We start from the raw sequence: 15,534 nt of genomic DNA on the forward strand, positions 1-15,534 counted from the left end.
CTTACATTAGGGAAATAGCAGTTTATTATCAAACCATTGCAAGCTTTTCTCATATGAGAGAAATTAGGAAAAGCAGCACAGGATTATGAAATTGTTGGAATGCTCGATAATGGGTAGAGATTGGCGGGAGGCCTAACACTCAGCAACTGGAAAGTGATTTGGCCCCTGCAAGTTGAGAGCCCAGCCACCCGCCTGCCTTTCTATACCTTCAAAGATCATGTTCTGTGTTATCTGTAATTCTCCAAGAAAGTAACATTTTAGTTCCTAATTTAGCACATTTAAATCGAAACAGATTCAGCATCACATGATTTCCTTACAAACAAGTCAAATACTGGGTTATCTTCCTTAGCCTGTATGTTGGAACTTCCTCAGGCAGTGACTGGAAAACACACACACACACACACACACACACAAATTTCATGAGACTCCAAGGCAGAACTCTTGGAACTAACAGTCCTCCTAGCAGAGCAACTTGGTAATGGTTGGAAAGCCAGCCATCGGAATACGGCAACAACCAACATAACTGACCAACCACAAGCTGCTTAGCTCCTTTCTGATTAATTGTACATCTCTGGTAACCCGCACAGTCGTTCTGCAGGGCTTCATCCATTGATAGCGCTTTGATAAACTCATGTTTTCACCTTTGTATGTTACATGCGGTTATTTTTGTACGCATTTCTCATATGGGGGATCTACAAGTAAATACAGCCTACTAGTTCAGTAGAAAATGTCATTGTTAAGAATATTATACCCAATAAACAGTAAACAGATAAACATTGCATGTCTCATTTGTTATCGAGAATCTTGTGTAGAAAAACAGCCCTGTTTTCATTCATTTACAAATGTAAGGGCATCTGGGAGCACTGCACAAGCATCTGAAGTGTTCAAAGGCCACGGTGCACATGCTGCCAATCCTGGGAAGAAAGAAGAGAACGCCCGTCAAAACATAGCGCTGGTGAGACACTGGGGGAACCCACTGCCATTTTGAATAGTGTGAGTTCAAAAATTTATCTTACTTACTGAAAAGTTCAAAAAGTAAGCAATCATCTAAGTATCAGCTTGTCAGCAAAGAACATCTAAATATGAGGGATACATGCTTACACATTTTTAAAATAGCGTCCAACTTCATAAACAAAACTGCAGAAAACAAAAGTATTTATCCTCTCCATATAGATATACACATATATTCAAAATTATAGCAAAAATAAAGGAATCTCTGTTCTTACCACTTAATGCAAGACAAAGCAAGTAGGTTTTATGATGTCACCAGGTGACTGGCAAATTCACATATAGCAAACAGGCATCCTAAATGCACAGAATCTGACCTCTGCCCTAGTGCTGCTCAGGATCAAAGAATAAATCAACAAACGAGCAAAAAACAAAACAACTATGTGTCCTAGAAATTCTGCAGCCAATATAACACTGGGAATGGTGAGATGTATACTATGGGATGGCTCTCAAACTTCCAGAATTAGAAGCATTTACCTGTTGTCCTCGTTAAACTCTACTCCTGTGCCCTGTCTGATAATTCAGAGGGTCCGAAAGGAACCCACAGAGGTGGTTAATCCCTGTGTCTTAGGATCCAGAAGGTCCAGAGAAAGAAACCCTTATGACACTGAACAAAAGCAGGCCCTCAGGGGAAAACTCAGAGGCACAAATACATAAATTACTAAACAAAAGAGTTGAGAATAAGTGGGCTTGGTGTCTATAAAAGGAACAAAAAGCCTTGCATAAAAATAAATAATAACTTTGTAAAAATAAAGCATGTAATTTAATGAGTTAGAAAAACAGAACCATGAGTTACTTGGGTGGGGGGGCGGATAAAGCAGGCTGTAAACCACCTCCTAATCATCAGGCCAAATGAACGGCAAAGACTGTAGCCTTTGAGCACGCAGACCCAGCTGTCCACCAGAACCCAGGGCGACCATCTCAGGAATGTAAGCACGGTTCAGTAGTAAGGCCAGACAGTTGACAATGTTGCCAAGCAGGATGCTGGCCAGGAAGCATGTTATGTGTCCTTCTTCCATAGAGGGGCTGGTGAATGCCGTTCGCATCAGGCCCAGAGAGGACGGGAAGCTGGGTGGCAATGCTGATCACGAACAAGGCAGAAGATAAGCCCTTATATGAAAGGCTACGCAGCATCGACAGCCAGGCTTACACACCGCCCACAGATCAATTCTCAGACGAATGTTCTGTGGCTCTGCAGAGAAGCCCCCTGACATCTGCTCACATCTATATCAATGTATAGGTGTTCTCTCTGTGGCTTCCCGAGTATGGACCCTTGGTTATCTTTTCATTGGTCTTCCCTACTATAAAAAAAAAAAAATGCACTCCTATGAGGGCTTTAATAAGTACCTTATAAAGGGGTAAGTGAACCAGCTTGTCCCCAGAGACCCAAAATGTATGTGGTGCTGCTCGCTTTGCTGGTGTCTAAGCTTGGCCCAGCTAAAGCTTCCCACATTTCTCTCTTTGGGCTCCTAACCAATGGTCTTGATGGTGGTTAGCCCCTCTTTGTCTACAAACTATACGAGGTGCCTCAAAAATCGTCTGCTCTCCAAACTAAATGTGATACACTACTCATTGGTCAAGCTGTCCAGCCCCCTCGCGGCTGGGTCCTTTGACCAAAGAGGTGAGTCCATACAAACCCATGAACTGATGGGCCTGTCCTCCCAGCGCTGCTAACAGAATTGCACCATCTTCAGATATGTGTTTGTGAGCTTTGACGTGAGGCCAAGAGTCTAAGAGAAAATGCCTGGGTGCTTAGGCACCCCACTGCGGGAGGCCACAGCAGCCTGGACTGCAGTGGGGGGGGGGGAGATAATAAGAAACACATGAGAAGAAGGCCAGTAGGCCTGGAGCATCTTGAGGACAGTGTGGGCGGGTGGGGGGAAAGCACAGGAGTGAGGACCTGTGTGCACATTTCTGTAGCACCAGTGCATAAATATTTGGTTTCGTGTCTAACTGCAAAGGCACGGGGTAAGAAAAATCCCTGTTCTATGGATGTCCAGTGACGAGACCACATATGCATGTGCTTAGGTAAAAAGATGTATTTCAATGTGGGAAGAGTTGCCTGTTACATAAAAGTCACTGTGAATCTTCAACTAAATAAATAAACGTCTCGGCCTCGGATACTCGCACATTGCATGGCCGGCCCAGCAGTCAGGGTTTGCTCTTTTGCTCCTGTCGGTCTCGCAGACAGGTGACGCTCCTTCCCATTAGTGGACGGAGGACTTCCTTGGCAGCTTTTTTTTCCTTTCTTCTAGTAAGGAGAGTACATTCTAGAAAAACCACATAAAACAGGTCTATGTCCTTCAAGGTTTGGGCGGGTTCTGTGAGTCTGAAAGAACTACAAAAAGTCAGCTTGGTTAGGCAGGAAGGAGGTCCTCACCTGTCTGTCAAAAACTCTGGCCATTTCTAGGACACCTTTGCCAAACTAGAAGGAAGCAGAACTTAGTTAATTGGATTACAGATCAGAGTATACAGTTCTCATGCATTTCTTTCTTCTCGGAGGACATTCTCCCGTAAACATTACCTCGTTTTTCACACTTGCATCTGCCCCTTTGTCAAGAAGTAACTGAACTAGCTGTTCGTGGTTATTTAAGACGGCAACCTGGAAGCAAAGAAGTGTGGTGAGGAGCTCTGCTCCCCTCCAGAACAAGTGCAGGTAGCGGGGAATGTGGAGGGGGTGGTCTATCTCCCAAGGCAGCCCTGGGCTAGGCCACTGCCCACAGCAGCTATGCTCTGGCCTGCATCCTGCTGACTGTTGAGCTGCAAACAGGAAATGTTTCTTACCTCTGTCCACACTGGAATGATACAGGACAGGACAGCCCAGGGCAGAACGGCAGGAAGTTCATTGTTTTAAACAGGTCTACTTTGATCTCACAATGGCCCTGGGAATTGGGGTTGATAGTTCTTAGCAATATTTGGTGGGGATAGTATAGTGTGGGGCATGGGAACAGTGCCTACTCAGAGGCTCAAGTAGACCACAGGATCCAGGAGTTTGAGGCCGACATAGGCAACATGATAAGTCCCCCTTCAAATATGTTGAAACTACAGTGACTTTCCCCTGCTTGTTAACGGATAGGTCATTCTATGCAACCAAACCCAGGGCTCAGTTATAAACAGCTCAACTCTCAAAGCCATGTCTGGCGATAACAAAAACTGAGACCCCGGGGAGAAAGGCATACCATGAGAGGCGTCTTTCCATCTTTGTCCTTCACGTTCACGTCAGCCCCAGCCTCAATGAGGAGCGAAGCTACCTTCTGGTTTCCCGTCATAGCAGAGACTCTCATGAGTGGTGTCCATCCTGAGCCAGTGTCCACAACATCTACCTGTATTGCCAAAGGGACACCTGCCTCAATCCGATCACTTCCCTGTGGCACTGTTGGGCAGACACACAGAGGATGTGCACTTTCCCAGGCTCCCTGGTTTTCTGGACCTGGGGTGAGCCAGCTGAATTTATGCCTGTGTTCAGGGGATGTGCTGAGTCTCATGGGGGTCCCCCTCTGCTGAGACAGCTCAAGAACTCCCTACTGGTGTACTGTTCACTGTTAAAATGGAAAAAGACAGGCTAGGAAGATACCCAACTATACCTCACACTGGGCCCCTGTGCTTTCCTTTGCTGTAGTTTTTAATTATTTTAAAAACTTAGCTTTATTTTCTATGTTTGAGCGTTTTGCCTGCGTACCTGTGCTCCATGTGCCTACAGTGGCCATGGAGGCCAGGAGAGGGCATCAGAACCCCTGGGTTGCAGTTGCGAGCCACCACATGGGTGCTGGGAATCAAACCCAGGTCTTCTGGAAGAGCAGCAAGTGTTCTTAACCACTGTGCCATCGCTCCAGCCCCCGACTGTAATCTTACTAGTGTTCATTTTCTTCTTTTGCTTTCTTAAATTGAGACAGGGTCTCACTATGTAGACCAGGCAGCCTCAAACTCACAGAAATCCATCTGCCTCTGCCTCTCCCCTGCTGAGATTAAATTTGTGCCACCACACCTGGCTCAATAGTATTTTGCCCTTCACTGTCTCTCTCACAGTGTTTAAATCTTTCCTAGAACAAGACAAGGATGACAAGAGTGTATGCCTTTGTGCTTCACAAGCTTACAACTCGGGCAGAGAGACCAGATCGACCACACAAACTGACCTAATGCATTCATGCCCAATGGTATCTCCAAAACACCATGTGCCCAGAAGTAAGAGGGTCAATGTTCATAACCCAATTTATAATCAACTCTTTCAATTTAGTCTTCCAAAAAAAAATCATATGGAATAAAAGACATAGATGTTACCTCTCCAAATTCTTGGCTATCCCCAACCAAACCATGAAGAGTAAAGAGGGGAATGGGAGATCATGGAGGTATGCACATGCATACACATGCAGAGAGGCAGAGAGAGAGAGAGAGAGAGAGAGAGAGAGAGAGAGAGAGAGAGAGAGAGAGAGAACACTACAGAACCATTCCTCAAAGATGCAAAGGTGACCCACAGTTGAAGTGAACTATCAAAACCAAATAACCAACAAGAGGCCAGCAGGAGGCTCTGAGGGCATCCCGTTGTTCAGATACATGAGTCTGATGGATCCTCTCTATCCCATCACCGCTCTTCTTCATATAAATAGCCAACTTACGAGCAACAAGCTCTGCTGTGTTTGAATAGCAATACAATAAGAACCACCTTGACAAGAGGCTTTAGAGTCTCCCAACTACCTCACACGGCCTAGCTGGCCTGGGGGCGGGGTATGGCTATGTGGTTTTATTCCCAGTTTAGAAATGCTCAAACCTGCCTCGGGAGTCCAGTGCCTTTCTCCAGGTCACACAGCACATCAAATGCACCAATGTTTCCCCATTAAGGGAAACATGTCACCCTTAGCGTGAAATCCTTACACCTGGGAAGGAGGCGGTAACCCTGCCTGACTCTTAGTCTTGCCCATGGTCTTCAGAAACTCCAGGTAAGCAATCTGCCAACAACAAGGAGGCCGGGCTGCCTTCAACCCATCCCCACTAGCCAGCTGTAGAGAGATGTCTCCAGGGGACCCATTCGTGCTGGCCTGTCCTCCTGGGCTACAGAAGGTGGAATTTGACCCAGATGGCTGGGTTGTATACTTGAAGCCCAGAACATCCACATTTCAAAATTCCAGAATTTAAATGTTTACATCAGAGAACCCGACTGCCTGAGAACCCTTTTCCTTTCCCAGAAGACATCAGTTTTTCTTCATTACAGACTCACAGTAAACCACACAGGGTCATGGTGGCCACCACTGCCTCCTAGACCTCTCTCACTGAGACCAGCCTTCTAAGACTTCTGACATTTTGCAAATGTTCATAACCCAATTTACAATCAACTCTTTCAATTTAGTCTTCCAAAAAAAGTCATGTGGAATAAAAGACATAGATGTCACCTCTCCAGAATAATATGCTTGTCCCTCAAGCATAAATAAATGGGGTATGCGGTAAAATGGAATTATCATCATGACTGGGATTTTTTTTTCCTTCAAAGTAAATCATTTCCTTGAGAGCAATGGCAGGGACCTAGTGAGACCCGAGGCAGAGAAGCCCTGCTTTCCCTCACTCACCACAGAGATGAACTAGATACATTCACCAACATCTTCTGGGAAAAGAGACTTTCCCAGACGTGCGGTTCCAGGTCATAGACTCAACTTCCCAGGACCACCACCTGCCAATCACACCCAACAGCACCTCTGGCCTCCACATGTACACATATGTACATAGCAATACAAACATGTATATATGTCATATATCACACACATGCAGATAGAGATCCCAAGAATAAAAACATCCTCGCTTTGAAAGCTACTAGAAGCATCTAGACCTGTGTACATCTCTACATTCCAGCATGTAGCAGGTGCTCAGTAAGGCTTCCGTGACCAACAGATACCAGAAATTCGTGAAGGGGCAGAGCTACAGCACAGATGCATCCGGCCAGCTGTGAGCTCCGCCCACTTCTCCTGGCCTCCATGATGAGATGCAGTCTGGTTGTAGTCTCAGATCCCCAGGGATCCTCCAAGACCTTCAAGCTCCTGAGCCAGAGCCTCCTCTCAGACTTTTCTCAGAGCAAGTGACTAAAGCCTGCCTGCCTCTTCAAAACCCCAGAGGAGACTTTCAAGTTCTTACTAGTATAGTGTGGATGGTAGTGTGAATGTAATTGGTCGCCTTAATTTCCTAGGGAATGGCACTGTTAAGAGGTCTGGCTTTGCTGGAGTAGGTATGGTCTTGTTGGAGGAAATGGGTCACTGTGGAGACCATGCTTTGAGCTTTCCTGTGCTCAGGATACTGCCCAGTAGGCAGTCAACTTCCTGTTCCCTGCATGATGATAGGACTTTCAGCTACACCAGTACTACATCTGCCTGCAGGCCGCCATGTCCCCCCACCCTGATGATAATGGAATGAACCTCTGAAACTGTAAGCAAGCCCCCTCAATGAAATGTTTTCCTTGTAAGAGTTGCCATGGTCGTGGTGTCTCTTCACAGCAATAGAACCCTAAGACGGTATGGTTAACAAGGAAGCAGGAAGGCCATACCTCACAGCCGTCCTTAATCATCCAGTCAATCACGGGGCAGTGGCCTCCATCTGCAGCCCAGTGCAGAGCCGTGCAGCCTCCAAGGTCTCTGGCATCCCAAGACGCTCCGTGTCTTCGGAGGTATTTCACAACATCCAGGTGGCCCGCGTAGCAAGCAAGCATGAGACTGCAAGGTGCAGAAAAGGAGAATCTGCTACAGGGGCCACCACTGATTGGGTCCACATTTTGTCCACCCAGAGTAAATTAAAAAACACATCAATTGAGTAAAAGAAAAAAACTGTTTTATGCACACAAAATGTACAAGTGTCCTGATAGATAAAATGTAGTAAATCCATACAATTTTTTGTAAAAATGAAAAAAATCCATTTTACCATAGATAAAATGTGATTAAATCCATGGAGTGTTGAGTCAGTCACAAAAGGGAAATTAAGTCTGCAATATGAAAAAGCTTTCAACAATTTGAATAAAAGATGCCAGGCATCAAAAGTCATAGCATATGATCCATTTACACGAAACATCCGGGAGAGCCTAAGGAGGAAGACTACAGCAAGCTGGTAGCTGTTTGGACTAAGCCGGGGAAATATACTTGCTATACTTCATGAAACTGACCCCCAGGGTGGCCGTGATGGGCAAACAATCACATGAATGTCTTTTAAAGCTCTACGTTCTGTGGAATTTGGATTGCATTCTTTTAAAAAAAGTACTGGAGCAAGATGATCCAGAAGGTAAAGCACATGATCTGAGTTCCGTCCCGGAGGCCACACTGTAGAGAGAGGACGGACTCCTGCACGCTGTCCTCTGGCCCCCGCATGAGTACCATGGCTCATGAGCACGAATACACACGTGCATGCACATACGCACATGCAAACACATACAAAAGTGTTTCGAAAATGAATAGTAGTTACAATTTAGTATAAATTATTAGATTTTAAAATATCCAAAAAAAACCCAGATTATATTCAAACAGAATAATGAAGAATAATGGGTCATGCTGTCAGCGATCATTATTAAACCAATTTCTTAGTCTAAAACAGGAAGTTCACTCACTGTCATTCTCCTCCACCTGCTGGGGGCGTCCTCCCTGTAAGAGCCTGACAACTAGTATGGAGTCCTTTTGCGCACCTCCTAATCAGACAGCTGTATGGGCAGAGACCACTCCTGGATGCTGGATGTTAGTGGGGACTGATGCAGTCACGTCATACAGATGTATTATCCTATACATTAGTTTTCTAGTTGCCATGAGGAAATGTAATTTTGCAGAGATCTAGCTACCACCACTGCCACCAGAATGAAGCCTGGAATCGCCACCTCTGGCGCGTTCCACAGTATGGGCCTCCACAGCTGTGACCTAAACAACACAAGCTCTCAAGGTTCCTGCCCAAAATGGCACCCTGTGTTCAGTCAAACCTTTATAACCTTAACATAAAAATACCTTTGCTGGGAATATAGAGTTAGATGAGCAAGCTAGATGCCACCCTTCCACTGGGAGGTGACAGAAGCAAGCCCAGAACGCAGGCAGTCAGCTTCAGACATCAGTTAGGAGAGACACAGGAGGGAGGGGGATGGAAGAGAGAATGGAGGGGGGGAATAGAGAGAGGGATAGAATGGAGGGGAGAGAAGATGAGAAGGGGCATCAAGATGGAGGGGAGAGACGATGGAGGGAGAGGACTTGCTAGAGAACAGGTTCTCAATAAAGAAAATGAAACCAGAGGCAGAACCAGCAGGCACAATGTGGGAGCAAGGCTGAATCGTGATCTCGCCCCAGCACCCACCACAAAGAGTGACATCTGGAGGACAAGCGGAAGCCTGGGTGTTGGTGACACTAGGGGGTTGGGGAGAAGGACCCCAAGTGTGCTGTGATGGCAGGTGTGCCTCCAGGAGCGCACAGCTGAAGGTGACTGAAGCACACACATGGGAGGGGGTTTCTACAAATACGGGCACATGTCAGCCCTGCCAAGCTGCTATGGAACAGCCTTTGTACACTGTAAACATGTACTACTTCCATTGGTTAATAAGGAGCTGACTGGCCTATAGCTGGGCAGGAGAGACTGGGTGGGAGGGCCAGACTAGGAGGATACTGGGAAGAAGGACAAAGTCAGAGGAGACACCATAAGCAAGCAGGATGGGATGTACCTACATGAGGTAAATGAGCCTCAGGGCAGCACATAGATTAATAGAAATGGGTTAAGTTATAAGAGTTAGCCAAAACGACCCTCAGCTATCAGCTGAACATTCATAATTAATATTAAGTCCCTGTGTGGTTACTTGAAGTGCAGCTGGTGGGACAGAGCTAGGCAGAAAAGTGCCTATACCAAGACTCAGTGGAGCATGGGCAGGGGTTTTCTGTTATTCTTCCACATTTTCTAAATGTTTGAAAAGGATCTAAATAGTTAAAAAATAAAATGGAAGATCAACTCAGTAGAAAAAGGTAGTCCCTAGATGACCACATAAGGACACTGGGACTATTCAAATCCTTGATCGTCCTAAGAAAGATGCCCTGACTATAAAACCTTAATTGCACTTCTGAGCATTCTCTGGGTGTGGAAGTCCTAGATCAGTCCTAAATCAGTGTGTGAGTGGCCATGGCCTTTCTGAGCTTTGTATTAGCACATATTCATTGCCCTTTGTATTAGCACATATTCATTGCCCTTTCCTTCCCCTCCACCTCCTGCCAGCCACCTCTCCAGTCTCCTTTCTACTTTTACATTATGTGTGTGCATGTGTGTGTGTGCAAGTGTGAATCATTTGTGTGTGAGTGTATGTATGTGTGTGTATATATATATATATATATACATATCAGATTGCATGTATCTAAATCATTGTGTATATGTGGATCTCAGATTGTGAGTGTATGTGTTTTCTCACATAAAATGGAAGGAAGTGGATGCTCAAATTTTCACCTACACCCAGTACACAGCAAACATTCCACCGCTGAGCTAGACCCTAGGCCTCAGGACCTGGCCCATGTATATCCCCGAATTGTATGCATCATGACATGCTTTTAGCAACTCCATCTGGAAATGTCCAATTTACTCCACCTTTATTAATTATTATTACCAAATGCATATGTTCTGACTGCAGTCTGTGTGAGTTGCTGGGCAGAGGGAGCTGTCCCTGGCTGAGGATGTGCATGGACAGACTCTGTTCTCTGCACGCTGCTCAGTGTTCACTCGCACAGCCCTAGCTATGCAGCTTCTACTTCCCAATTTGGCCTTGCGCATTACAAAGTCAGATGACTTAAATCCTTACTTCCTTGCGGTATTTTATGACTTTTTACATTTAATTTTCTGTTCATTTGACATGTGCTTTGATGCTTGCTGGAAGGCCAAGATCTTACTTATTTCTTTCTCGAATAGCCTTTTTCTGGTACTTTCTCCATCCATCTGTAGCACCTCGACCATCCTACATTAAGTTCTGCCTATCCTGTTTATCTTCTTCCAATCTTTTGCACAGTGCCCACCTCTCTAATTGGTTTAATTCTTAAGGCATTTTAATAGCTGTCCTCAGAGTCTCTGAAAAAGTTTTAGTATCTATTGCCATCCATTTGTCCACTCAGATAAATTACAATCATTTTAATGGGTTCCCAAGAATAATTCCATTTGAGGCTATATTCAATTTATATGCTAATTTGAGAAAATAGAAAATGGTGCCATATTCTTGCCATTCTGAAGTGTGGTGTAGATCCCAATTGTTCGCATCTCTGGATCTCTCATTATAGTTCTGGAGCTGTGTATTTTTATCAGGCTTCTTGCCTTTGGGGACTTATTCTACTCTACTGTGTTTAGATATAAATGAGTTAGTACCTTTTTTAAAACAGAGTCTCATCATATAGCCTTGGATGGCCTGAAACTCAGAGATCCCCCTGCCTCTGTCCCGAGTGCTGAGATTAAAGGTGTGTGCCAGTACACCTAGTGTGCTTTTAGTCATCTTATGACCGCCGTGTCAGGAAACCTTCTTCTTAAGTTTCAGGTCTTTGTTAGTTGTTTCTCTTTGGCTCTGCAGTCCAGGAGGAATCACACCTCTTACCCCTGTATCTTCCAAAATACTGTCCAATTATGAAACAGAATATAAGGTGCATTCGCTGAGAGCTGCTTCACACGTGCCCACATATTAACCCATTCATTGCTTGTGATAACCCATGGGTTACATACGGAAGGTTGCTATCGGGGGTGATGTATTGTGTCCTTGAAGGACTGGGGTTTGACACCACGCTGTCTGTGCTCTTTACTGCATTCCCACCCCAGCTCTCTGTAAACTCAGAAGGAATTTACCATTGCTAAGAAATTACCATTTTGTATGGTGATAGGCAGGACTATATACACCTGTCATCCCAGCTCCTCCAGAGGCTGAGGCAGACGTATGAGTTCCAGACCAGCATGGACAACACAGTCATACCGTGGTGGTTTGAAAGAAAATGGCCCCCAGAGGGAGTGGCACTATTAGAGGGTGTGGCCTTGTTGGAGGAAGTGTGTTACTGTGGGGGGCAGGCTTTGAGGTCTCTTGCTCAAGCTTCCCTCAGTGTGAGTTCGTCTACTTCCTGTTGCCTAAGTCAAGATGTAGCACTCTCAGCTCCAGCACCATGTCTGTCTGCGTGCCACCATGCTCCCTATCATGATGATAAATGGACTGGACCTCTGAAACTGTAAGTGAGCTGCCCCAATTAAATGCTTTCCTTCATGCCACCCTAGCTAAATATTTTCTTTATAAGAGTTGACTTGGTCGTGGTGTCCTTCACAGCAATAAAAACCCAAACTAAGAGACCAACTAATCCTCCATCGCAAAACAAATAATAAATGTTGGCACTTCCTGCTACTTCTGTGCCAGGCACCTTCAGAAGGCTGAGGGTCTGTTGTGGTGTGTATACACACGGGATTTCTGTGCTGGCACCCTCCGAAGGCTGAGGGTCTGTTGTGGTGTGTATACACACGGGATTTCTGTGCTGGCACCCTCTGCTTTGTTCTCTTGAGACGGGTCTTTCACTGACCCTGGAGCTAGGCTAGCAGCCAATGATCCCCACTAGTCTTACTGCCTCCACATGCCCCAGTCACAGTACTGGGATTATAGATGCACACAGCCATCCTGGCATTTTACACGGGGGCTAGGAATTCACTGAGCCATCTGTCTGGCCATAAAATACATTTTAAATGATGCATTGTCTTAGTTAGGGTTTCTATTGTTGCAATGAAACACTATGACCAAAAAGTAAATAGGGGAGGAAAGGGTTTGTTTGGCTCACACTTCTGCATCGTAGTACAGTAGGAAGCCAGAACAGGAACCCAAATGGGACAGGAGCCTGGAGGCAGGAGCTGACGCAGAGGTCACGGAGTGGTGCGCTTACTGGCTTGCTCCATCTGGCCTACTCAGCCCCCTTTCTTATAGAACCCAGGACCACCAGTCCAGGGACAGCACCACCCACAAAGGGCTAGGCCCTCCCACATCAACTGCTAATTAAGAAAATGTCCTATAGGCTTGCCTGCAGCCCTATCTTGTGGAGGCATTTTCTTAATTGAGGTTCCCTCCTCTCAGAGGACTTTAGCTTTGGTCAAGCTGACATAAAGCTATCCAGCACATGTACATTCGTTGTACATAATGTTGGGTTTCATAAGGACAATTTCTCTCAAGTAGACCACGTACTCCAACTCATAACCTCCACCCTCCTCACTTTCCCTCCCTCTGCCCCTGCCTGGTCCTGCTTCTGCTTTCATGTAATTTATACATAAATGGCTGTGCATCTGTAACAACTCTAGAATCCACAAATAAGAAAAAATCAAAATCTGGCTTATTTCACATAACCTGATGATACCTGGCTGTATCATTTCCCAGAAGACATCACCACATTGTGCTTTAGGGCGGAATAAAACTCTATTGTGTGTGTACACCTTGCTCCCTACATCCTTCTGCTGACAGACTCCTAGGCCAATTCTAACAAGGTGCCGAGTTGCACCTAAGGTGTCCCTTCACCTTGAATCTCTAAGGAAGGATGTTAGGTTAGAAACCTTCTAATAGGAATTTCCTTACCTTCCTAAATACTTCTCTGACTGGGAGGAAGTAGGTTATAAATATAAATACCTACAAACATGCAAAGGACCTGCCACCATTTTTTTCCAGGTGTGGGGTTGAACCCAGAGATTTGTACTCTAGGCAAACACTGAGCTGCACCCCAGTCCTGCTCATATGTTCTCAATAATGCCGATGCTCTCTGTAGCTTCCAGCTTGTCTTTGTTGTGGAAACTCTGAGCTTAGGACCGACACACGCAAACCTGAATGAAACAAGAGCCCCTATGGAGCAAACACTTGAACACATTTTTTTTATGTTTTACATAGATGCTATTCATTTTCAATTTTCCACTTCCTGGGTGGATTCTGGTGGCTTTGAGTTTCTCTAAAAAGCATACATTTCAACACAATTACCAAATCTATTATAAGACACAAAGCGTTACCTTTTCATTTTTAAACACCTTCTCCCTAACCATTATTTCTCTTCACAGTGTCCAATTTTATTTCTTTTCTTTGATGTACAAGACATCAGTCTATCATGAAGATTTTTGTTAAGAGGTATCCTATACATTTTTGCAACATGAAAATATTACCATTAATCCCTTTCTAGCTCTTTCAATTCCTGCCTGTTTTCTACTTTCCTTAAAATGTTTCCTTTGTAAACTGGAAATGTTTTTTTTCAAAACTCTTCAGTCAATTGATGGCTTAGTTCCAGACTGGTTTAAGAGTCACTCAGAAAATAATTTAAAAATTATATCTCAGTGTTATCTTTCACTGGACCAGAATGGAACAGATGGCCTCTCTGGATTTAGAAAACCACATTTGAGTTTGTGGAGATCGCTCGGTGGGTAAAGTGCTTGCACTCAGGTGAAAAGCCCAGTATGCCAGCATGTATCTCTAACTCATCACCGGTGGTACAAGTGGAGACAGGAAGCTCCCTGGAACTTGCAGACTGGCCAGCCAGCCCAGTTGAATCCGCCAGCTGGCTGCCAATGGGAGACCTTGCCTCGGAAAGCAAGGTAGTTGCCTCCCAATCGTAACACCTTCAGTTAACTAAGGCCTCCACAAGCTTTTGCAATCACACCCATAGAAATGAGCACCCACACACGTGTACACTGACACATGAGTGTACATAGACACAGACATTGACACACACACACAAAAGTATGGCATATGATCAGAGTGTATGCAGGCAATGCCTATACTTTCGACCTGTGAACATCATGTACCCTGTGGGCACCCTGAGGGCACCATGTACCCTGTGGGCATCCTGAGGACACCATGTGCCCTGTGGGCATCCTGAGGACACCATGTGCCCTGTGGGCATCCTGAGGACACCATGTGCCCTGTGGGCATCCTGAGGACACCATGTGCCCTGTGGGCATCCTGAGGACACCATGTACCCTGTGGGCATCCTGAGGAAAGGTGGTGTCATTTGTCAACCTGTTTGACCCATGTACTAAAGCATAGTGCCTGGCATGTAGTCGTCATCAAATAAACATTGGGTGTGCTAATCTAATCTAATCGCTACAACAGCTGGTATTGAAGTATTTCAAAGTGTTCCTTCATCTGTCCATGAACACCAAGCTCTCCCTCACCCGCTTCCTGTAAGACTAATGGTTCTCAACCTGTGGGTTGTAGTCCCTCCCTTTTGGGGTTGAGTGACCATTTCAGAGGGGTCACATATCAGACATCCTGCATATTAGATATTTACATTATGATTCATAGCAGTAGCAAAATTACAGCTATGAGGTAGCAATGAAATAATTCTATGGTTGGAGATCACCACAGCATGAGGTATTAAAGGGTCACAGCATCAGGAAGGTTGAGACCCACCACTGTAACATCCCCAGCTGGTGTGATGGAAACCACAGCCATGTTTTGCAGTGGTATCTCTGATGCCAACTTTGGCTGCTGCTTTACAAACACCTGGGCTTCTTGGGCAGCAGAAGAAGCTGGAATGTAACAAGAGCCCCCAAGAAAGGGGCCTTGTGCCTGGGCAGAGC

At 45.3% G+C, this 15,534-nt stretch overlaps 1 protein-coding gene across 1 annotated transcript in view; it reads right to left on the reverse strand.

Moving 5' to 3' along the window:
• Window positions 1-2,718: 2,718 nt before the first annotated feature.
• Fank1 (fibronectin type III and ankyrin repeat domains 1) overlaps window positions 2,719-15,534 on the reverse strand; it is a 106,004-nt gene continuing 93,188 nt past the window's right edge. The window contains exons 7-11 of the mRNA XM_057778979.1: window positions 7,532-7,697; window positions 4,188-4,331; window positions 3,533-3,610; window positions 3,389-3,433; window positions 2,719-3,278 (exon numbers count right to left, since the gene is read on the reverse strand). Coding sequence (XP_057634962.1) covers window positions 3,216-3,278; window positions 3,389-3,433; window positions 3,533-3,610; window positions 4,188-4,331; window positions 7,532-7,697 — 496 coding nt within the window. The 3' untranslated portion in view covers window positions 2,719-3,215. The remainder of the gene's footprint in view (window positions 3,279-3,388; window positions 3,434-3,532; window positions 3,611-4,187; window positions 4,332-7,531; window positions 7,698-15,534) is intronic.

Source organism: Chionomys nivalis, chromosome 8 (genome assembly GCF_950005125.1).
Source record: "Chionomys nivalis chromosome 8, mChiNiv1.1, whole genome shotgun sequence".
Taxonomy (NCBI): domain Eukaryota; kingdom Metazoa; phylum Chordata; class Mammalia; order Rodentia; family Cricetidae; genus Chionomys; species Chionomys nivalis.